At 50.3% G+C, this 26,169-nt stretch overlaps 1 protein-coding gene across 1 annotated transcript in view; it reads right to left on the bottom strand.

Moving 5' to 3' along the window:
• LOC121555650 (insulin-like growth factor 1 receptor) overlaps positions 1 to 24,557 on the bottom strand; it is a 203,923-nt gene extending 179,366 nt beyond the window's left edge. The window contains exons 1-3 of the mRNA XM_041869475.2: positions 24,032 to 24,557; positions 23,043 to 23,232; positions 22,476 to 22,849 (exon numbers count right to left, since the gene is read on the bottom strand). Coding sequence (XP_041725409.1) covers positions 22,476 to 22,849; positions 23,043 to 23,232; positions 24,032 to 24,125 — 658 coding nt within the window. The 5' untranslated portion in view covers positions 24,126 to 24,557. The remainder of the gene's footprint in view (positions 1 to 22,475; positions 22,850 to 23,042; positions 23,233 to 24,031) is intronic.
• Positions 24,558 to 26,169: the final 1,612 nt, after the last annotated feature.

Genomic DNA, 26,169 nt, shown 5'->3' with positions numbered 1-26,169 from the left:
TATTCCCTATATAGTGCACTACTTTAGACCAGAGAATGGCACCCTATTCCCTATAAAGTGCACTACTTTTGACCAGAGTCCAATGGTGCCAATAGTTCAAGCCCCATTAAAAGTGATTTAGCTTTTAAACTACTCAATCTCCTACTATCTGCTCTGAATTCCCTGGAGATGTGAACTGTGAGCTGGTTGACTGGTTCTCACCAGCCCCTCAGTCTCTCCAGGGACAGGCAGCATGGTGGTGGTGGTTTAGCTGGTTGACTGGTTCTCACCAGCCCCTCAGTCTCTCCAGGGACAGGCAGCATGGTGGTGGTTTCTCTCTGCATGTCATTATCTGCTGTGTCATCTCCCTGGACTGTGGGAACTCACCTGAGGTCAGCACTTCCTACCTGCTGGAAACAGTCTGTCATGCTGCCTGCCACCTCAACGTCAGGGGAGAGGAGGCAGAGAGAGGCCTTACAGCACAGCACTCAGATGCCAGGCAGAGAGAGAGAAGGCAGAGAGAGGCCTTACAGCACAGCACTCAGATGCCAGGCAGAGAGAGAGGAGGCAGAGAGAGGCCTTACAGCACAGCACTCAGAGGCCAGGCAGAGAGAGAAGTAGCGAGGATAGGGAAAGAGAAGGGGGGGTACAGTATATATACTGGCAGCGGGCTGGCATGGCTCTGGTCCAAACGCTCTGGTCCAAAGCAGTGCACCATTTGGGACAGACCCTGCAGTGGGTGGCAGGAACAGGCTCTTCCACAACACCAAGACTGTCACACACAGACACACAGGCTGGACCCCCCCCCCACCCCTCCACAAACACACACTAAATAATGCTGATGAGCTGGGTCCTGCCCAGGGAAAGGAGGGTAAAAGGCCTCCGTCTAGACATGGTGATGTGATGACACCAGTCAGTCAGTCAGCTACAGATAACAATCTTTACTGTAAGTGCCTACTGCCTAGCTGTTTCTAATGCTAACTACTAGCCTACTGCCTAGCTGTTTCTAATGCTAACTACTAGCCTACTGCCTAGCTGTTTCTAATGCTAACTACTAGCCTACTGCCTAGCTGTTTCTAATGCTAACTACTAGCCTACGGCCTAGCTGTTTCTAATGCTAACTACTAGCCTACTGCCTAGCTGTTTCTAATGCTAACTACTAGCCTACTGCCTAGCTGTTTCTAATGCTAACTACTAGCCTACTGCCTAGCTGTTTCTAATGCTAACTACTAGCCTACTGCCTAGCTGTTTCTAATGCTAACTACTAGCCTACTGCCAAGCTGTTTCTAATGCTAACTACTAGCCTACTGCCTAGCTGTTTCTAATGCTAACTACTAGCCTACTGCCTAGCTGTTTCTAATGCTAACTACTAGCCTACGGCCTAGCTGTTTCTAATGCTAACTACTAGCCTACTGCCTAGCTGTTTCTAATGCTAACTACTAGCCTACTGCCTAGCTGTTTCTAATGCTAACTACTAGCCTACTGCCAAGCTGTTTCTAATGCTAACTACTAGCCACAGCCAAGCTGTTTCTAATGCTAACTACTAGCCTACTGCCAAGCTGTTTCTAATGCTAACTACTAGCCTACTGCCTAGCTGTTTCTAATGCTAACTACTAGCCTACTGCCTAGCTGTTTCTAATGCTAACTACTAGCCTACTGCCTAGCTGTTTCTAATGCTAACTACTAGCCTACTGCCTAGCTGTTTCTAATGCTAACTACTAGCCTACGGCCTAGCTGTTTCTAATGCTAACTACTAGCCTACTGCCTAGCTGTTTCTAATGCTAACTACTAGCCTACGGCCTAGCTGTTTCTAATGCTAACTACTAGCCTACTGCCTAGCTGTTTCTAATGCTAACTACTAGCCTACGGCCAAGCTGTTTCTAATGCTAACTACTAGCCTACTGCCAAGCTGTTTCTAATGCTAACTACTAGCCTACTGCCTAGCTGTTTCTAATGCTAACTACTAGCCTACTGCCTAGCTGTTTCTAATGCTAACTACTAGCCTACTGCCTAGCTGTTTCTAATGCTAACTACTAGCCTACGGCCTAGCTGTTTCTAATGCTAACTACTAGCCTACGGCCTAGCTGTTTCTAATGCTAACTACTAGCCTACGGCCAAGCTGTTTCTAATGCTAACTACTAGCCTACTGCCTAGCTGTTTCTAATGCTAACTACTAGCCTACTGCCTAGCTGTTTCTAATGCTAACTACTAGCCTACTGCCTAGCTGTTTCTAATGCTAACTACTAGCCTACTGCCTAGCTGTTTCTAATGCTAACTACTAGCCTACTGCCTAGCTGTTTCTAATGCTAACTACTAGCCTAACGGCCTAGCTGTTTCTAATGCTAACTACTAGCCTACTGCCTAGCTGTTTCTAATGCTAACGACTAGCCTACTGCCTAGCTGTTTCTAATGCTAACTACTAGCCTACTGCCTAGCTGTTTCTAATGCTAACTACTAGCCTACTGCCTAGCTGTTTCTAATGCTAACTACTAGCCTACTGCCAAGCTGTTTCTAATGCTAACTACTAGCCTACTGCCTAGCTGTTTCTAATGCTAACTACTAGCCTACGGCCTAGCTGTTTCTAATGCTAACTACTAGCCTACTGCCTAGCTGTTTCTAATGCTAACTACTAGCCTACTGCCTAGCTGTTTCTAATGCTAACTACTAGCCTACTGCCTAGCTGTTTCTAATGCTAACTACTAGCCTACTGCCTAGCTGTTTCTAATGCTAACTACTAGCCTACTGCCTAGCTGTTTCTAATGCTAACTACTAGCCTACTGCCAAGCTGTTTCTAATGCTAACTACTAGCCTACTGCCAAGCTGTTTCTAATGCTAACTACTAGCCTACTGCCAAGCTGCACACAGGGGGACAAACACCTACCTGGAGGAGACAGTGTCCCCCCCACCCCCCAATATGCCCCCCTAGACACAACTATGACAAAACTACTAACAAAAACGGGTCAAAACTCTTGCAGCTCTGTCGCACGCTGGGTCTGTCCTTAGACAATGATAGGCTTCGAGGGGACTCCTATGGTAGGTACACCTATAGCTCATCCCTTGGCAGTAGTACTGTAGACTACTTTATCACTGACCCCTATCAGACCACAGCAAAATCACAGTCTACTTGAACAGAGCAATACTCAATCATGAGGCATCAAAGCCAAAGGAACTGAATAATATTAAGAAATGCTACAGATGGAAGGAAAGTAGTGTAGAAACCTACCAAAAAACAATTAGGCAACAACAAATTCAATCCCTTTTAGACAACTTCCTGGACAAAATCAGTGGAATGCCCAGTGGAAGCCGTCATTGTAAATAAGAATTTGTTCTTAACTGACTTGCCTAGTTAAATAAAAAAATAATTTACAAAAAAATCAGTTATGGAACCCAATGCCCTCTATGATTGTGAGGTCTGGGGTCCACTCACCAACCAATAATTCACAAAATGGGAATTGAAACTATGCATGAAGAATTCTGCAAAAATTTACTTTCTGTACAACGCAAAACCCCAAACAATGCATGCAGAGCAGAATTAGGCCTATACCCACTAATTATCAAAATCCAGAAAAGAGCTGTTAAATTCTACAACCACTTAAAAGGAAGCGATGCCCACAGATTCCAGCCAGCTGGTCCTGGGGCTCTGTACACAAACAGAGCCCCAGAACAGCAGCACAATTAGACCCAACCAAATTATGAGAAAGCAAAAAGATAACTATTGACACAATGGAATGAATTAGGGCTCTCCCTGTCAAAAAATAATTAACAAAAACACAGAAAATTGGAATGCCCTAAACAGAGAGAACACAGTGGCAGTAAAGAAAATCCTTTAATTAAGACTATGTACAGACTCAGTGAGCATAGCCTTGCTATTGAGAGAGGCCACTGTGCCCACTGCCCACAAAATGAGGTTGACACTGATCAGCACTTCCTAACCTCCTGCCAAATGTATGACCTTATTAAAGATACATTTTCCCCACAGATCACACAGACCCACAAATAATTAGAAAACAAATGAAACATTGATAAAGTCCCATATCTGTGAGGTGAAATACCTCCTTTACCTGCCATAAGCCACCTCTGTCGTTTTAGACAATTAGCCAGTTTATATTTTTCTCCAGTGTTCTGTGGGGTTGGCAGGTTTTGGGGTTGGCAGGTTTTTCTATTCATTACTCATTTTGTTTGCAGAGGAAACGTAAATAGACTGTTCTAGCATCATCAAAGTGAGTCTCGGCAGAAATATTTTTTAATGTTAAATTTTTTTGGAGGGGGGGGGTGGCGTAAACCCTGCTCCCTCGGTCCCCTCCACTATAATGGCTGGCGGACAGACCAGACAGACCAGACCAGACAGACAGACCAGACAGACCAGACCAGACAACAGACCAGACCAGACAGACAGACCAGACAGACCAGACAGACCAGACCAGACAGACCAGACCAGACCAGACAGACCAGACCAGACAGACAGACCAGACAGACAGACCAGACAGACAGACCAGACAGACAGACCAGACAGACCAGACCAGACAGACAGACCAGACAGACCAGACCAGACAGACCAGACCAGACAGACAGACCAGACAGACCAGACCAGACCAGACAGACCAGACCAGACCAGACCAGACCAGACCAGACAGACCAGACCAGACAGACCAGACAGACCAGACCAGACCAGACCAGACCAGACCAGACAGACCAGACCAGACAGACCAGACAGACCAGACCAGACCAGACCAGACCAGACCAGACCAGACAGACCAGACAGACCAGACCAGACCAGACCAGACCAGACCAGACAGACCAGACAGACCAGACCAGACCAGACCAGACAGACCAGACAGACAGACCAGACCAGACCAGACCAGACCAGACAGACCAGACCAGACAGACCAGACCAGACCAGACAGACCAGACCAGACCAGACCAGACCAGACAGACCAGACCAGACAGACCAGACCAGACCAGACCAGACCAGACAGACCAGACCAGACCAGACCAGACCAGACCAGACAGACCAGACCAGACAGACCAGACCAGACCAGACAGACCAGACCAGACAGCAGACCAGACAGACCAGACCAGACCAGACCAGACCAGACCAGACCAGACAGACCAGACAGACCAGACAGACCAGACAGACCAGACCAGACCAGACCAGACCAGACCAGACCAGACCAGACAGACCAGACCAGACCGACCAGACCAGACAGACAGACCAGACAGACCAGACCAGACAGACAGACCAGACCAGACCAGACCAGACAGACAGACCAGACAGACAGACCAGACCAGACCAGACAGACAGACCAGACAGACAGACCAGACAGACCAGACCAGACCAGACAGACCAGACCAGACCAGACCAGACCAGACCAGACAGACAGACCAGACCAGACCAGACCAGACAGACCAGACAGACAGACCAGACCAGACCAGACCAGACAGACCAGACCAGACAGACCAGACCAGACCAGACAGACCAGACCAGACAGACCAGACCAGACCAGACCAGACCAGACCAGACAGACCAGACCAGACAGACCAGACCAGACCAGACCAGACCAGACCAGACCAGACAGACCAGACAGACCAGACCAGACCAGACAGACCAGACAGACCAGACCAGACAGACCAGACCAGACCAGACCAGACCAGACAGACCAGACCAGACAGACCAGACCAGACCAGACCAGACCAGACCAGACCAGACAGACCAGACCAGACCAGACCAGACCAGACCAGACCAGACCAGACAGACCAGACCAGACCAGACAGACCAGACCAGACCAGACAGACCAGACAGACCAGACCAGACAGACCAGACCAGACAGACCAGACCAGACAGACCAGACCAGACCAGACCAGACAGACCAGACCAGACAGACCAGACAGACCAGACCAGACCAGACCAGACCAGACAGACCAGACAGACCAGACAGACCAGACCAGACAGACCAGACCAGACAGACCAGACAGACCAGACAGACCAGACAGACCAGACCAGACCAGACAGACCAGACCAGACCAGACCAGACAGACCAGACCAGACAGACCAGACCAGACAGACCAGACCAGACAGACCAGACCAGACAGACCAGACAGACCAGACAGACCAGACCAGACAGACCAGACAGACCAGACCAGACAGACCAGACAGACCAGACCAGACAGACCAGACAGACCAGACCAGACAGACCAGACCAGACAGACCAGACAGACCAGACAGACAGACCAGACAGACCAGACCAGACAGACCAGACCAGACCAGACAGACCAGACAGACCAGACAGACCAGACCAGACCAGACAGACCAGACCAGACAGACCAGACAGACCAGACCAGACCAGACAGACCAGACAGACCAGACAGACCAGACAGACCAGACCAGACAGACCAGACAGACCAGACCAGACCAGACCAGACCAGACCAGACCAGACCAGACAGACCAGACCAGACCAGACAGACCAGACAGACCAGACCAGACCAGACCAGACCAGACCAGACAGACCAGACCAGACAGACCAGACAGACCAGACCAGACCAGACCAGACAGACCAGACCAGACAGACCAGACCAGACCAGACCAGACCAGACCAGACAGACCAGACCAGACCAGACAGACCAGACAGACCAGACCAGACCAGACCAGACCAGACAGACCAGACCAGACCAGACCAGACCAGACAGACCAGACCAGACAGACCAGACAGACCAGACCAGACCAGACCAGACCAGACAGACCAGACCAGACCAGACCAGACCAGACAGACCAGACAGACCAGACCAGACAGACCAGACCAGACAGACCAGACAGACCAGACCAGACAGACCAGACCAGACAGACCAGACAGACCAGACCAGACCAGACAGACCAGACAGACCAGACCAGACAGACCAGACCAGACCAGACAGACCAGACCAGACCAGACCAGACCAGACCAGACCAGACCAGACCAGACAGACCAGACCAGACCAGACAGACCAGACAGACCAGACCAGACCAGACAGACCAGACAGACCAGACCAGACAGACCAGACCAGACAGACCAGACCAGACCAGACCAGACAGACCAGACAGACCAGACCAGACAGACCAGACAGACCAGACCAGACAGACCAGACCAGACAGACCAGACAGACCAGACAGACCAGACCAGACAGACCAGACAGACCAGACAGACCAGACCAGACAGACCAGACCAGACAGACCAGACAGACCAGACAGACCAGACCAGACCAGACAGACCAGACCAGACCAGACCAGACCAGACCAGACCAGACCAGACCAGACCAGACCAGACAGACCAGACCAGACCAGACAGACCAGACCAGACCAGACAGACCAGACAGACCAGACAGACCAGACAGACCAGACCAGACCAGACCAGACCAGACCAGACCAGACCAGACCAGACCAGACCAGACAGACCAGACAGACCAGACCAGACCAGACCAGACCAGACAGACCAGACAGACCAGACAGACCAGACAGACCAGACCAGACAGACCAGACAGACCAGACCAGACAGACCAGACCAGACCAGACCAGACCAGACAGACCAGACCAGACAGACCAGACAGACCAGACAGACCAGACCAGACCAGACAGACCAGACAGACCAGACCAGACAGACCAGACCAGACCAGACCAGACCAGACAGACCAGACAGACCAGACCAGACAGACCAGACAGACCAGACCAGACCAGACAGACCAGACCAGACCAGACCAGACCAGACAGACCAGACCAGACCAGACCAGACAGACCAGACAGACCAGACCAGACAGACCAGACAGACCAGACAGACCAGACCAGACCAGACCAGACAGACCAGACCAGACAGACCAGACCAGACAGACCAGACCAGACCAGACCAGACAGACCAGACCAGACAGACCAGACCAGACAGACCAGACAGACCAGACAGACCAGACAGACCAGACAGACCAGACCAGACAGACCAGACAGACCAGACAGACCAGACAGACCAGACCAGACAGACCAGACAGACCAGACCAGACCAGACCAGACCAGACCAGACCAGACCAGACCAGACCAGACCAGACAGACCAGACCAGACAGACCAGACAGACCAGACCAGACCAGACCAGACAGACCAGACCAGACCAGACCAGACCAGACAGACCAGACAGACCAGACCAGACCAGACAGACCAGACAGACCAGACCAGACCAGACAGACCAGACCAGACCAGACCAGACAGACCAGACCAGACCAGACAGACCAGACAGACCAGACCAGACAGACCAGACCAGACAGACCAGACCAGACCAGACAGACCAGACCAGACAGACCAGACAGACCAGACAGACCAGACCAGACCAGACCAGACCAGACCAGACAGACCAGACAGACCAGACCAGACAGACCAGACCAGACCAGACCAGACCAGACAGACCAGACCAGACCAGACCAGACCAGACAGACCAGACAGACCAGACCAGACAGACCAGACCAGACAGACCAGACCAGACCAGACAGACCAGACAGACCAGACCAGACCAGACCAGACCAGACCAGACAGACCAGACAGACCAGACAGACCAGACCAGACCAGACCAGACAGACCAGACCAGACAGACCAGACCAGACCAGACCAGACAGACCAGACCAGACCAGACCAGACCAGACAGACCAGACCAGACAGACCAGACCAGACCAGACCAGACAGACCAGACCAGACCAGACCCGGACCAGACCAGACAGACCAGACCAGACCAGACCAGACAGACCAGACCAGACCAGACCAGACCAGACAGACCAGACCAGACAGACCAGACAGACCAGACAGACCAGACCAGACCAGACCAGACCAGACCAGACCAGACAGACCAGACCAGACAGACCAGACCAGACAGACCAGACAGACCAGACCAGACCAGACCAGACAGACCAGACCAGACCAGACCAGACAGACCAGACCAGACCAGACCAGACCAGACAGACCAGACAGACCAGACCAGACCAGACCAGACCAGACCAGACAGACCAGACCAGACCAGACCAGACCAGACCAGACAGACCAGACAGACCAGACCAGACAGACCAGACAGACCAGACCAGACCAGACAGACCAGACCAGACCAGACCAGACAGACCAGACAGACCAGACCAGACCAGACCAGACAGACCAGACCAGACCAGACAGACCAGACCAGACCAGACAGACCAGACAGACCAGACAGACCAGACCAGACCAGACAGACCAGACCAGACCAGACCAGACCAGACAGACCAGACAGACCAGACAGACCAGACAGACCAGACAGACCAGACCAGACCAGACAGACCAGACAGACCAGACCAGACCAGACAGACCAGACAGACCAGACCAGACCCAGACCAGACCAGACCAGACAGACCAGACAGACCAGACCAGACCAGACCAGACAGACCAGACCAGACAGACCAGACAGACCAGACCAGACCAGACCAGACAGACCAGACCAGACAGACCAGACAGACCAGACCAGACCAGACCAGACCAGACCAGACCAGACCAGACCAGACAGACCAGACCAGACCAGACCAGACAGACCAGACAGACCAGACCAGACAGACCAGACAGACCAGACCAGACCAGACCAGACCAGACCAGACCAGACCAGACAGACCAGACCAGACAGACCAGACCAGACCAGACAGACCAGACAGACCAGACCAGACCAGACAGACCAGACCAGACCAGACAGACCAGACCAGACCAGACCAGACCAGACCAGACCAGACAGACCAGACAGACCAGACCAGACAGACCAGACCAGACCAGACAGACCAGACCAGACCAGACCAGACAGACCAGACAGACCAGACCAGACAGACCAGACAGACCAGACAGACCAGACCAGACAGACCAGACAGACCAGACAGACCAGACAGACCAGACAGACCAGCCAGACCAGACAGAGCCAGACCAGACAGACCAGACCAGACAGACCAGACAGACCAGACCAGACAGACCAGACAGACCAGACCAGACCAGACCAGACCAGACAGACCAGACAGACCAGACCAGACCAGACCAGACCAGACAGACCAGACAGACCAGACCAGACCAGACAGACCAGACCAGACAGACCAGACAGACCCGACCAGACCAGACGGAACCAGACCAGACCAGACAGACCAGACCAGACCAGACCAGACAGACCAGACCAGACCAGACAGACCAGACAGACCAGACAGACCAGACCAGACAGACCAGACCAGACAGACCAGACCAGACAGACCAGACCAGACCAGACAGACCAGACCAGACAGACCAGACAGACAGACCAGACAGACCAGACCAGACAGACCAGACAGACCAGACCAGACAGACCAGACAGACCAGACAGACCAGACCAGACCAGACAGACCAGACAGACCAGACCAGACCAGACCAGACAGACCAGACAGACCAGACAGACCAGACCAGACAGACCAGACAGACCAGACCAGACCAGACAGACCAGACCAGACCAGACAGACCAGACAGACCAGACAGACCAGACCAGACAGACCAGACAGACCAGACCAGACCAGACAGACCAGACCAGACCAGACAGACCAGACCAGACAGACCAGACAGACCAGACAGACCAGACCAGACCAGACCAGACCAGACAGACCAGACCAGACCAGACCAGACAGACCAGACAGACCAGACCAGACCAGACCAGACAGACCAGACCAGACCAGACCAGACCAGACAGACCAGACAGACCAGACCAGACCAGACCAGACCAGACAGACCAGACCAGACCAGACAGACCAGACAGACCAGACAGACCAGACAGACCAGACCAGACCAGACAGACCAGACCAGACAGACCAGACCAGACCAGACAGACCAGACCAGACCAGACCAGACAGACCAGACAGACCAGACCAGACAGACCAGACCAGACCGGGCCAGACCAGACCAGACAGACCAGACCAGACCAGACCAGACCAGACCAGACAGACCAGACAGACCAGACCAGACCAGACCAGACAGACCAGACAGACCAGACCAGACCAGACAGACCAGACCAGACCAGACCAGACAGACCAGACCAGACCAGACAGACCAGACAGACCAGACAGACCAGACCAGACCAGACCAGACAGACCAGACAGACCAGACCAGACAGACCAGACCAGACCAGACAGACCAGACCAGACCAGACAGACCAGACAGACCAGACCAGACAGACCAGACAGACCAGACAGACCAGACCAGACAGACCAGACCAGACAGACCAGACAGACCAGACAGACCAGACCAGACAGACCAGACAGACCAGACCAGACAGACCAGACCAGACAGACCAGACCAGACAGACCAGACCAGACCAGACCAGACAGACCAGACCAGACAGACCAGACCAGACCAGACCAGACCAGACCAGACAGACCAGACCAGACAGACCAGACCAGACAGACCAGACCAGACCAGACCAGACAGACCAGACCAGACAGACCAGACCAGACCAGACCAGACCAGACAGACCAGACCAGACAGACCAGACCAGACCAGACCAGACCAGACCAGACAGACCAGACAGACCAGACCAGACCAGACCAGACAGACCAGACAGACCAGACCAGACCAGACCAGACAGACCAGACAGACCAGACCAGACCAGACAGACCAGACAGACCAGACCAGACAGACCAGACAGACCAGACAGACCAGACCAAACCAGACAGACCAGACAGACCAGACCAGACAGACCAGACAGACCAGACAGACCAGACCAGACCAGACCAGACAGACCAGACCAGACAGACCAGACAGACCAGACCAGACCAGACCAGACCAGACCAGACAGACCAGACCAGACCAGACCAGACCAGACCAGACAGACCAGACAGACCAGACCAGACCAGACCAGACCAGACGAGCCAGACCAGACCAGACCAGACCAGACCAGACAGACCAGACCAGACAGACCAGACAGACCAGACAGACCAGACAGACCAGACAGACCAGACAGACCAGACCAGACAGACCAGACCAGACCAGACAGACCAGACCAGACAGACCAGACAGACCAGACCAGACAGACCAGACCAGACAGACCAGACCAGACAGACCAGACAGACCAGACCAGACCAGACCAGACCAGACAGACCAGACAGACCAGACAGACCAGACAGACCAGACAGACCAGACAGACCAGACCAGACAGACCAGACAGACCAGACAGACCAGACAGACCAGACCAGACAGACCAGACCAGACCAGACAGAGGTGATATCAGGTCTGTATTTTTTGGCATTTGAAATGTAAACAGCAGATTAAAGAAAGCTACAAGTGGTTGTTGTATGGAGGGAGGTGAGGCAGCGTAGTGGTGTGGTGATGAGAGGTCAGACTGTGTGTGTGTGTGTGTGTGTGTGTGTGTGTGTGTGTGTGTGTGTGTGTGTGTGTGTGTGAGAGAGAGTTGCACGGTATACCAAAACCTCCATACATTTTCGATTAAAAAAGCGGTTCGGTACTAGAATTTTTGTTACGTTCGGTACTTCTTGAGAGGATCAAGTCTGTATCAGCGCTAGGGATGGGCATTTGAAATAATTTCACTATTCGAATAATATCATGAAATCTTTTCAGATATCCGGATAGTCTAAATACATGTAAACAAAATAAAACTTTGTTTAAACTTGGGAACTAGCTTGGAACCAGCGAGACTTGGGAACTAGCTTGGAACCAGCGAGACTTGGGAACTAGCTTGGAACCAGCGAGACTTGGGAACTAGCTTGGAACCAGCGAGACTTGGGTGCCGCTTGCTTGCAGCAGTGAGATTGGCAGGGGCCTGAGAGTTTTACACGGGAGGGAGAAAGAGAGAGAGTAGCCACTGATTGGCCCATCAATAAGAACAAACGTGTGAAACCCGTGTAGGCTACTGCGGTATGTATTTTTATGGGGCGCACATCTGAAAAACTACATTCAAAAGTTTGTTGTCAGTATATCCTTGTGTGTAGTAATGTTACATAGATCGTTTAATTTAGACAAAGCCTTTTCATTGTTAAAATAGGCCTATGATATTATTTTCTTAAAAAATTTATGCTCACGCAAGTATTTGAATATTAACGTCCGTTTGGATATTTGAATATTGTACTAACCGAGTCCATCCCTAACCAGCTCCTTTATAGTAGGAAGAGCCTCAGCCTGTTCCAGCTGTCTGGCCTGCCGAGTCCATCCCTAACCAGCCCCTTTATAGTAGGAAGAGCCTCGACCTGTTCCAGCTGTCTGGCCTGCCGAGTCCATCCCTAACCAGCTCCTTTATAGTAGGAAGAGCCTCAGCCTGTTCCAGCTGTCTGGCCTGCCGAGTCCATCCCTAACCAGCCCCTTTATAGTAGGAAGAGCCTCAGCCTGTTCCAGCTGTCTGGCCTGCCGAGTCCATCCCTAACCAGCCCCTTTATAGTAGGAAGAGCCTCAGCCTGTTCCAGCTGTCTGGCCTGCCGAGTCCATCCCCTAACCAGCCCCTTTATAGTAGGAAGAGCCTCAGCCTGTTCCAGCTGTCTGGCCTGCCGAGTCCATCCCTACCAGCTCCTTTATAGTAGGAAGAGCCTCAGCCTGTTCCAGCTGTCTGGCCTGCCGAGTCCATCCCTAACCAGCCCCTTTATAGTAGGAAGAGCCTCAGCCTGTTCCAGCTGTCTGGCCTGCCGAGTCCATCCCTAACCAGCCCCTTTATAGTAGGAAGAGCCTCAGCCTGTTCCAGCTGTCTGGCCTGCCGAGTCCATCCCTAACCTTTATAGTAGGAAGAGCCTCAGCCTTTTTCAGCTGTCTGGCCTGCCGAGTCCATCCCTAACCAGCCCCTTTATAGTAGGAAGAGCCTCAGCCTGTTCCAGCTGTCTGAACTGCCGAGTCCATCCCTAACCAGCCCCTTTATAGTAGGAAGAGCCTCAGCCTGTTCCAGCTGTCTGGCCTGCCGAGTCCATCCCTAACCAGCTCCTTTATAGTAGGAAGAGCCTCAGCCTGTTCCAGCTGTCTGGCCTGCCGAGTCCATCCCTAACCAGCTCCTTTATAGTAGGAAGAGCCTCAGCCTGTTCCAGCTGTCTGGCCTGCCGAGTCCATCCCTAACCAGCCCCTTTATAGTAGGAAGAGCCTCAGCCTGTTCCAGCTGTCTGGCCTGCCGAGTCCATCCCTAACCAGGCCCTTTATAGTAGGAAGAGCCTCAGCCTGTTCCAGCTGTCTGGCCTGCCGAGTCCATCCCTAACCAGCCCCTTTATAGTAGGAAGAGCCTCAGCCTGTTCCAGCTGTCTGGCCTGCCGAGTCCATCCCTAACCAGCCCCTTTATAGTAGGAAGAGCCTCAGCCTGTTCCAGCTGTCTGGCCTGCCGAGTCCATCCCCTAACCAGCCCCCTTTATAGTAGGAAGAGCCTCAGCCTGTTCCAGCTGTCTGGCCTGCCGAGTCCATCCCTAACCAGGCCCTTTATAGTAGGAAGAGCCTCAGCCTGTTCCAGCTGTCTGGCCTGCCGAGTCCATCCCTAACCAGCCCCTTTATAGTAGAAAGAGCCTCAGCCTGTTCCAGCTGTCTGGCCTGCCGAGTCCATCCCTAACCAGCTCCTTTATAGTAGGAAGAGCCTCAGCCTGTTCCAGCTGTCTGGCCTGCCGAGTCCATCCCTAACCAGCCCCTTTATAGTAGGAAGAGCCTCAGCCTGTTCCAGCTGTCTGGCCTGCCGAGTCCATCCCTAACCTTTATAGTAGGAAGAGCCTCAGCCTGTTCCAGCTGTCTGGCCTGCCGAGTCCATCCCTAACCAGGCCCTTTATAGTAGGAAGAGCCTCAGCCTGTTCCAGCTGTCTGGCCTGCCGAGTCCATCCCTAACCAGCCCCTTTATAGTAGGAAGAGCCTCAGCCTGTTCCAGCTGTCTGGCCTGCCGAGTCCATCCCTAACCAGCCCCTTTATAGTAGGAAGAGCCTCAGCCTGTTCCAGCTGTCTGGCCTGCCGAGTCCATCCCTAACCTTTATAGTAGGAAGAGCCTCAGCCTGTTCCAGCTGTCTGGCCTGCCGAGTCCATCCCTAACCAGGCCCTTTATAGTAGGAAGAGCCTCAGCCTGTTCCAGCTGTCTGGCCTGCCGAGTCCATCCCTAACCAGGCCCTTTATAGTAGGAAGAGCCTCAGCCTGTTCCAGCTGTCTGGCCTGCCGAGTCCATCCCTAACCAGGCCCTTTATAGTAGGAAGAGCCTCAGCCTGTTCCAGCTGTCTGGCCTGCCGAGTCCATCCCTAACCAGGCCCTTTATAGTAGGAAGAGCCTCAGCCTGTTCCAGCTGTCTGGCCTGCCGAGTCCATCCCTAACCAGGCCCTTTATAGTAGGAAGAGCCTCAGCCTGTTCCAGCTGTCTGGCCTGCCGAGTCCATCCCTAACCAGCCCCTTTATAGTAGGAAGAGCCTCAGCCTGTTCCAGCTGTCTGGCCTGCCGAGTCCATCCCTAACCAGCTCCTTTATAGTAGGAAGAGCCTCAGCCTGTTCCAGCTGTCTGGCCTGCCGAGTCCATCCCTAACCAGCCCCTTTATAGTAGGAAGAGCCTCAGCCTGTTCCAGCTGTCTGGCCTGCCGAGTCCATCCCTAACCAGCCCCTTTATAGTAGGAAGAGCCTCAGCCTGTTCCAGCTGTCTGGCCTGCCGAGTCCATCCCTAACCAGGCCCTTTATAGTAGGAAGAGCCTCAGCCTGTTCCAGCTGTCTGGCCTGCCGAGTCCATCCCTAACCAGCCCCTTTATAGTAGGAAGAGCCTCAGCCTGTTCCAGCTGTCTGGCCTGCCGAGTCCATCCCTAACCAGCCCCTTTATAGTAGGAAGAGCCTCAGCCTGTTCCAGCTGTCTGGCCTGCCGAGTCCATCCCTAACCAGCCCCTTTATAGTAGGAAGAGCCTCAGCCTGTTCCAGCTGTCTGGCCTGCCGAGTCCATCCCTAACCAGCCCCTTTATAGTAGGAAGAGCCTCAGCCTGTTCCAGCTGTCTGGCCTGCCGAGTCCATCCCTAACCAGCTCCTTTATAGTAGGAAGAGCCTCAGCCTGTTCCAGCTGTCTGGCCTGCCGAGTCCATCCCTAACCAGCCCCTTTATAGTAGGAAGAGCCTCAGCCTGTTCCAGCTGTCTGGCCTGCCGAGTCCATCCCTAACCAGCCCCTTTATAGTAGGAAGAGCCTCAGCCTGTTCCAGCTGTCTGGCCTGCCGAGTCCATCCCTAACCAGGCCCTTTATAGTAGGGAAGAGCCTCAGCCTGTTCCAGCTGTCTGGCCTGCCGAGTCCATCCCTAACCAGCCCCTTTATAGTAGGAAGAGCCTCAGCCTGTTCCAGCTGTCTGGCCTGCCGAGTCCATCCCTAACCAGCCCCTTTATAGTAGGAAGAGCCTCAGCCTGTTCCAGCTGTCTGGCCTGCCGAGTCCATCCCTAACCAGCCCCTTTATAGTAGGAAGAGCCTCTCCTCTTCATTCTTAAGGAGACAGCGCACACATTTACAAAAGAAGAGATGGCTTTTTCTATGCTAATGTTGATCAGTACAATCAAATATTTTATCCTACCAGTTGCCAATAGAATACTGTAAGTCCTAAATGGAAGGGATTGTTTGTCATCTGTAGCCCAATGAAATCAGCTAAAATAAGCTCCATAACTCAATGCATGCACACACTCCTATTGAATAATATGCATTCACCTGTATTGTGAATAGACCTAGATTTTGATTTACCATTCAAATAAATGATTACAATGTTGTTGTTTTGTAGTTAGATTGGTAAAAACAAAGTCAAGTTGATTGTATCATTATATAATTGGTTTTAAAAAAAGGACAAAAATGTTCTAATGTAATGATCTTGAACTCGAAAGAGGCCCAATGACTGAATAGAGCAGCAGCGGAGTTCGACTGGATCAAGTGCCATTCTGCTAATTCGGCTAATATGCCTTTTTTTGTGGTATTGTTTTGGTATCTAGTATCGTGATACTAAACCTACAAGTCAAAATACTGGTATGGTGACGACACTAGCATGTGTAGCAGCGGAACGCTGAGAGAGGAGAGGTCACAGAGACTCAAACTCTGCAGCAGCCAGCCAGTCAGCCGCCCTCTCCAGTCTCTTAACCCCGCCCTCTCCAGTCTCTTAACCCCACCCTATCCAGTCTCTTAACCCCGCCCTCTCCAGTCTCTTAACCCCACCCTATCCAGTCTCTTAACCCCGCCCTCTCCAGTCTCTTAACCCCGCCCTCTCCAGTCTCTTAACCCCGCCCTCTCCCAGTCTCTTAACCCCGCCCTATCCCGTCTCTTAACCCCGCCCTATCCCGTCTCTTAACCCCGCCCTCCCTCTGTTTCCGTTCTAACTAGATGTTTGCTCCCCGGTGCAGTGGCGCCGAGGTGTCAAGTGGATGGGATCACTTCATTATTTACTGTGTCCACAGAGAGGAAGCTTTGAGGACACACCGGTTGATTATGCCCTAGGCCCGTAGAGAGCTAGGGAAAAAAGCTTTCCAGTTAGTTCTCTGCTTGGAACAAGCTTCAAAAGGTCCTGAAATTACAGCTGAAAGGCATAGTGGAGCTCCTGCACCTAAATATAGACAGTACCAGCACCCAGAATAAGAACCGGAACCTATTTCAGTCCAACTTAAGCACTGATCAGAAGCCTATTTTCTGATGTTTCCACTGGACCAGAACATGACATGTTTCCCTTTCACGCCGAGTGGTTATCGAAAGGGAGAGAGCTGGAAAGATTTTTCAAATACATTGAGGAACGTTTGTAATTTTCAATGGATGTAAAAACAGACTTTGTTTACTTGCTGTTTGAGCTGGAGAAAACATTACTGTGAGAAGCTCCACAGGTCATTAGTGGTAGTCCGTTAAGCCAATCAGAAATACTATCAGATCCCCACTAGAACATCTAGAGAACTGTCTGTCTACCACTAGAACATCTAGAGAACTGTCTGTCTACCACTAGAACATCTAGAGAACTGTCTGTCTACCACTAGAACATCTAGATAACTGTCTGTCTACCACTAGAACATCTAGATAACTGTCTGTCTACCACTAGAACATCTAGATAACTGTCTGTCTACCACTAGAACATCTAGATAACTGTCTGTCTACCACTAGAACATCTAGATAACTGTCTGTCTACCACTAGAACATCTAGATAACTGTCTGTCTACCACTAGAACATCTAGATAACTGTCTGTCTACCACTAGAACATCTAGAGAACTGTCTGTCTACCACTAGAACATCTAGAGAACTGTCTGTCTACCACTAGAACATCTAGAGAACTGTCTGTCTACCACTAGAACATCTAGATAACTGTCTGTCTACCACTAGAACATCTAGAGAACTGTCTGTCTACCACTAGAACATCTAGATAACTGTCTGTCTACCACTAGAACATCTAGAGAACTGTCTGTCTACCACTAGAACATCTAGAGAACTGTCTGTCTACCACTAGAACATCTAGATAACTGTCTGTCTACCACTAGAACATCTAGATAACTGTCTGTCTACCACTAGAACATCTAGATAACTGTCTGTCTACCACTAGAACATCTAGATAACTGTCTGTCTACCACTAGAACATCTAGAGAACTGTCTGTCTACCACTAGAACATCTAGAGAACTGTCTGTCTACCACTAGAACATCTAGATAACTGTCTGTCTACCACTAGAACATCTAGAGAACTGTCTGTCTACCACTAGAACATCTAGATAACTGTCTGTCTACCACTAGAACATCTAGAGAACTGTCTGTCTACCACTAGAACATCTAGAGAACTGTCTGTCTACCACTAGAACATCTAGATAACTGTCTGTCTACCACTAGAACATCTAGAGAACTGTCTGTCTACCACTAGAACATCTAGATACAAAAGTATGTGGACACCCCTTCAAATTAGTGGATTCCGCTATTTCAGCCACACCCGTTGCTGACAGTTGTATAAAATAGAGCTCACAGCCATGTAATCTCCATAGACAAACATTGGCAGTAGAATGGTACTGAAGACCTCAGTGACTTTCAATGTGGCACCATCATAGGATGCCACCTTTCCAACAAGTCAGTTCGTCAAATTTCTGCTCTGCTAGTGCTGCCCCGGTCAACTGTAAGTTCTGTTATTGTGAAGTGGAAACGTCTAGGAGCAACAACGGCTCAGCCGCGAAGTGGTAGGCCACAAGCTCACAGAACGGGACCACCGAGTGCTGAAGCACGTAATAATTGTCTGTCCTCAGTTGCAACACTCACTACTGAGTTCCAAACTGCCTCTGGAAGCAATGTCAGCCCAATAACTGTTCGTCGAGAGCTTCATGAAATGGGTTTCCATAGCCGAGTAGCCGCACACAAGCCTAAGATCACCATGCGCAATGCCAAGCGTCGGCTGGAGTGGTGTAAAGCTCACCGACATTGGACTCTGGAGCAGTGGAAACACGTTCTCTGGAGTGATGAATCACGCTTCACCATCTGGCAGTCCGACCACCATCTGGCAGTCCGACGGACGAATCTGGGTTTGGCAGATTCCAGGAGAACGCTACCTGTCCCAATGCATAGTGCCAACTGTAAAGTTTGGTGGAGGAGGAATAATGGTCTGGGGCTGTTTTTCATGGTTCCGGCCACTTAGTTCTAGTGATGTTCCAACATCTAGTGGAAAGCCTTCCCAGAAGACTGGAGGCTGTTATAGCAGCAAAGGAGGGACCAACTCCATATGAATGGCCATGATTTAGGAATGAGATGTTGGAGGAGCAGGTGTCCACATACCTTTGTCCATGTCGTGTAACTGTCTATCAACTACTACAACACCTCCTGCTAAATGAAACCCAGCACCACTACATTTGAGACATTTAGCAGACACTCTTATCCAGATTAGGATTAAGTGCCTTGCTCAAGGGCACATCAGGAGATTTTTCACCTAGTCTGCACTGGGATTCAAACCAGCGACCTTTTGATTACTGGCCCAACGCCGTAACCACTAGGCTACCTGCCCCACTACCAATGTGAGTTCCAAATGGCACCCTATTCCCTATAGAGTGAATTAGGGGCTCTGGTAAAACAGTAGTAGGGAATGGGGTGCCATTTGGGACACAATGTTAGACTGCTCCACTAAAACACCTCAACACATATACAGGCTGGGGTTCTGGTCCACTAAAACACCTCAACACATATACAGGCTGGGGTTCTGGTCCACTAAAACACCTCAACACATATACAGGCTGGGGTTCTGGTCCACTAAAACACCTCAACACATATACAGGCTGGGGTTCTGGTCCACTAAAACACCTCAACACATATACAGGCTGGGGTTCTGGTCCACTAAAACACCTCAACACATATACAGGCTGGGGTTCTGGTCCACTAAAACACCTCAACACATATACAGGCTGGGGTTCTGGTCCACTAAAACACCTCAACACATATACAGGCTGGGGTTCTGGTCCACTAAAACACCTCAACACATATACAGGCTGGGGTTCTGGTCCACTAAAACACCTCAACACATATACAGGCTGGGGTTCTGGTCCACTAAAACACCTCAACACATATACAGGCTGGGGTTCTGGTCCACTAAAACACCTCAACACATATACAGGCTGGGGTTCTGGTCCACTAAAACACCTCAACACATATACAGGCTGGGGTTCTGGTCCAGTGGCTGCTTATCTGACAATACACAGTACTAATCAGCTAAGGCTTCAATCCTAGCTCTGTCTATCACTAGTTTTTTTTTTTTTCACCTTTATTTAACCAGATAAACCAGTTGAGAACAAGTTCTCATTTACAACTGCGACCTGGCCAAGATAAAGCAAAGCAGTGCGATAAAAACAACAACACAGAGTTACATATGGGGTAAACAAAACATAAAGTCAAAAATACCACAGAAAATATATGTACAGTGTGTGCAAATGTAGTAAGTTATGGAGGTATGGCAATAAATAGGCCATAGTGCAAAATAATTACAATGTACTGGAATGCTAGATGTGCAAGAGATTATGTGCAAATAGAGATACTGGGGTGCAAATGAGCAAAATAAATAACAATATGGGGTTGAGGTAGTTGGGTGGGCTAATTTCAGATGGGCTGTGTACAGGTGCAGTGATCGGTAAGGTGCTCTGACAACTGATGCTTAAAGTTAGTGAGGGAGATAAGACATCCTCTAACATTGACAATGTCTGAATATCAACTGCAATCATTTCTGTAATCAGCGCTGTGATTTTCTCACTCTTTCATCATTGCACCTGTACTGTCACTTTAGCTCAATTTCAGTTGTCATTTCATCACCTTCTCATTTAACGTCTCAAAATATTGCCATACAGGGCTTGGCTGCGCTCACTTCCCTGTCTCACTCTGACATTTTTCCAAATGACGATGACGTGCGGAGGGCATTATATCCGTGGAAATCATCTGAAAGATGCATATGTCCTCCGGCTAACGTTACAGCATTGTTGCATTAGGATTTTTTTTTTTTCCTTTATGACGATCGGGGCTTGTTAGTGGTAGTTTTGTGATAACTGCACTGTGATTAAAACTTTGTTTTAAAAAAAATCAGTTTTTCGGTTAGGGATTTTTTTCTTAACGTTAAAGATCCCAATGTCGTTTAAACGTTCACACCCCTAATGGCCAGTGCGCATTTCTGTCACTTTATTGAGCTGGCCTGCTTCAATCTCCTCAGAGTAGAAGCAGTAACAGTCAGTACGCAGCAGTTCACTCTCCTCTCTGACTGGTGTCGATGCATTGGGGTAATAGTGTTCAGTGTTGCTGTAGCGCACCAAGGCAAGATAGGCTTATAGCCATGTAAAGAGCGCCCTCTTCAGGACAAATATTAAAACAATCAACTAAATTGAGCATTTTCTCCGCATCTTATATCGGTCCTTTTCGACCATAAAAAGGCAAATATCATACAACTCCATCCATAAAAAGGCCGATATCATACAACTCCATCCATAAAAGGCTGATATCGTACAACTCCATCCATAAAAGGCTGATATCGTACAACTCCATCCATAAAAGGCTGATATCGTACAATAACATCAGCTTTATAAACATACACATGGCAAAAACTTCCCACTTAGCATGTTGAAATAGACTAGCAACAATCTTTCGGAACCAAAGGAAGTGAAACTCTTTTAAGAGGAAGCCTTTTCACTTGAGAAAATATCAACTGCATTGGGAATGTGAACCAAACCATTTACATTTTACATTTACGTCATTTAGCAGACGCTCTTATCCAGAGCGACTTACATTATTATTATTTTTTTTTCATACCCCCTGCGGGAATCGAACCCACAACCCTGGCGTTGCAAACGCCATGCTCTATCAACTGAGCTACATCCCTGCCGGCCATTCCCTCCCCTACCCTGGACGACGCTGGGCCAATAGCGCGCCGCCCCATGGGTCTCCCGGTCACGGCCGGCTATGACAGAGCCTGGATTCGAACCAGGATCTCTAGTGGCACAGCTAGCACTGCGATGCAGTGCCTTAGACCACTGCGCCACCATCAGCTAGCCCCACTCATTCAAACAGCGGACGAGGATGGATAGATTGATAGAAAACCTGAGACTGTTCCTACCTTTCTGGCAGTGGTTGGAGGTCCAGCAGCGATAGTTGAAGTTGTCATTGAAGCTGGTCTTGATGCATTGAGGGTTATCCTCCATGATGCCAGGACACACATCCCCACACTCCTTACTCTGTTTATTCCCTGCTATGAAGTTATTCAACTCAGCATCCATTATAAGAGACCAGTCCACAGAGTCCAGATAGCAGAGCTCAGGGTTCTTCTCGATCCGAATGGCTCCTCTAGTGATGTTCTGGAGGCTGTAGAGGCCGATGTCCTTCAGAGAGGTCATCTCAAAGATCACCAGGGCGTAGTTATAAAAGAGGTTACGCCCTCGGATCACCGTGAGGTTGGGGAACAGGGTGGAAAGGGAGTCCAGGCCCGAGACTCTGAATACAAAATACAATCAAAACTTTGTTTAAAGTGCATTTAAAACTGCAGCAACACACTTTACAGTAAAACAACAACAACATGAAGGAGGTAACAGAAAAACAAGCAGGAATAATCAAAGAGATGAATAAAAGGAATAAGAGTGAAATCGTTGAGGAGAGGAGGTGGAAGGTGTGTGTCTGGTCCGCTAACCTGAACAGCAGCAGGTAGTCCGTGATCATGGTGAGTTTGGGGAAGGACAGCGATCGGAAGACTTCCTGGTTGATGTTGTAGTTCTTGTCTCCTATTAGGAGGATCTGGAGGTAGCCCTCCACGATTGTACAATTCTCCAGGCGACGGAACTCACTGATGTCATTACCGATGTCGATGCTGGGACCACAAACTGGACAGGAGAGAGAAAAACAATGGAAGAGACTTTATGTACTTTTCAATTTCATCTAAACCCCAATAAAGAATTCTAGAGAGCTGGAGAAACAGACTTAGCCTAACAATGGTAGTTTTCATGCTAGGGATGGGGGTTTGAAATCATTTCACTATTCAAATATCCAGATATTGTAATTACATGTTGTTTACATAAGACAGAAGGTTACTTAAGGCTAAAAAATGAAAGGAGGATTGTTTAGTCGACCTATAATGCAAACGTCTAGCAACCCAAAGGTTGCGTGTTCGAATCTCATCACTGACAACTTCTGCAACTTTTCAACTACTTACTACTTGTTTCCTACTTAGCATGTTAGCTAACCCTTTTAGCTAACCCTTCCCCTAACTTAACTCCTAACCAACGTTAGCCACAACTAAATGGAATTCTTCATTTATACATTTAGAAAATTCGTTACATATTGTATGTTTTGCAAATTCATAACATATCATGCGAAATGTAATTCGTAACATCCACAAATGAATACAGACCATACGAAAGGTAACATATTATAGTAAATGGACAATCTCGGATTTCCGTCCAGAAGAATAGGAAATGTTCAGACAACAGGTTGTCCCTGTAGGTAAATGTTCACTACGTTTCATTCAACTAACAATGGGTCGCCTCATGCTAGAACAAGATCAACTATTGGGACCAAAGAGATGTGCAGTTGTGTATTAAGATGACGTAGAAAATATTGTATATACAGTATTCATTCATCAATTAGCTAGTAGTTAGCTAGAAAACGTTATAAAACACTTACTTTCTCCATTTGCGCCCCGAAGGCAGATCGCGGAGACACACAGCAGCAGACCACAGAACAAGGTCAAACCATCCTTTTCTGTGTTAGACTTCATTCCTGTAAAATAAAACTTCCTCCCAGCGTCAGAAACAAAAACGGGAATGACCCAATTAATGAATGGTGCCAATAAGGTCGCTTCTCAGTCCACAAAAAGGCCAAGAACGTGGACCAAAGTGAACAAACAAAAAAAGCGTTGCTAACTGACTTGTATTCCCAAGTGTTGACTTGTTAGCAACGTCGGCAAGCCAGAGACAAGCTAGCCTAATGCTAGCCCCGTACTAGCAGACCAACGGTCGCCTATGCTAGCCCGCTAGCCCCGTACTAGCAGACCAACGGTCGCCTAATGCTAGCCCGCTAGCCCCGTACTAGCAGACCAACGGTCGCCTAATGCTAGCCCGCTAGCCCCGTACTAGCAGACCAACGGTCGCCTAATGCTAGCCCGCTAGCCCCGTACTAGCAGACCAACGGTCGCCTAATGCTAGCCCGCTAGCCCGTACTAGCAGACCAACGGTCGCCTAATGCTAGCCCGCTAGCCCCGTACCAGCAGACCAGCGTCGCCTAATGCTAGCCCGCTGCCCGTACCAGCAGACCAACGGTCGCCTAATGCTAGCCCGCTAGCCCCGTACTAGCAGACCAACGGTCGCCTAATGCTAGCCCGCTAGCCCCGTACCAGCAGACCAACGGTCGCCTAATGCTAGCCCGCTAGCCCCGTACCAGCAGACCAACGGTCGCCTAATGCTAGCCCGCTAGCCCCGTACTAGCAGACCAACGGTCGCCTAATGCTAGCCCGCTAGCCCCGTACTAGCAGACCAACGGTCGCCTAATGCTAGCCCGCTAGCCCCGTACTAGCAGACCAACGGTCGCCTAATGCTAGCCCGCTAGCCCCGTACTAGCAGACCAACGGTCGCCTAATGCTAGCCCGCTAGCCCCGTACTAGCAGACCAACGGTCGCCTAATGCTAGCCCGCTAGCCCCGTACTAGCAGACCAACGGTCGCCTAATGCTAGCCCGCTAGCCCCGTACTAGCAGACCAACGGTCGCCTAATGCTAGCCCGCTAGCCCCGTACTAGCAGACCAACGGTCTCCGTCTCCTGTGCTGAGGAATGTCTTGGATCCACTGCGGGGTGATTTCAATCCAGCAGGAAAACTACGATGCTTGGTCTTCGGCCGCTATCATAGAATTATCACAATCCCTCAACGTTTGGTTATTCCAGCCAACCACCCAGTGATGTATGAAATGTTATAGAAAAACATGCGTCAGGAATGTCTATCAGTTGACAATCCGCATCTTCCGACTCCATTTATTAAAAACCAAATGCCACTTTGCTCTCTCGGCGAGGGAGACAATCCTCAAACGTGGACGAGAGAGCAGGCTTGGCTCGGGTTTGATGGCCGTATGCTTTAGCTAGCACATGAATGAAAAACGCGCCCTCCCGGAGTCAGCCACACGATGTTTGATCCAAAATATCCGCCAGGACGAAAATCAATTCAACAACTGCAGCCCCGGTGTCTTCACCCGCCGCTCATACAGGCAAAAACGGGATTATTTCAATATATTGAATGTTCGTTCAGATTCAGACCCTTGTAGTATATCTGCTTTTAGTAATCCATTTTAAACCGTTTTCTTATCTCTAACAACGTCAGTCAGCGTCTACACATCACGGTGTAATCCTCTCAGTGGGATGGATTCAGCGCCGTAAACAAGGCTGTAGGTGTCTTTCAACCGCACACCGTAGGCTGCTACATTCAGCTAGGCTGGAAGGAAAACCTGGAGAGATCTTTAACCACACACCGTAGGCTGCTACATTCAGCTAGGCTGGAAGGAAAACCTGGAGAGAACTTCAACCGCACACCGTAGTCTGCTACATTCAGCTAGGCTGGAAGGAAAACCTGGAGAGAACTTCAACCGCACACCGTAGGCTGCTACATTCAGCTAGGCTGGAAGGAAAACCTGGAGAGAACTTCAACCGCACACCGTAGGCTGCTACATTCAGCTAGGCTGGAAGGAAAACCTGGAGAGAACTTTAACCACACACCGTAGGCTGCTACATTCAGCTAGGCTGGAAGGAAAACCTGGAGAGAACTTTAACCACACACCGT

This window comes from Coregonus clupeaformis, unplaced genomic scaffold (assembly GCF_020615455.1).
Source record: "Coregonus clupeaformis isolate EN_2021a unplaced genomic scaffold, ASM2061545v1 scaf0050, whole genome shotgun sequence".
Classification (NCBI taxonomy): domain Eukaryota; kingdom Metazoa; phylum Chordata; class Actinopteri; order Salmoniformes; family Salmonidae; genus Coregonus; species Coregonus clupeaformis.
This window is presented reverse-complemented; position numbering and strand designations above follow the sequence as displayed.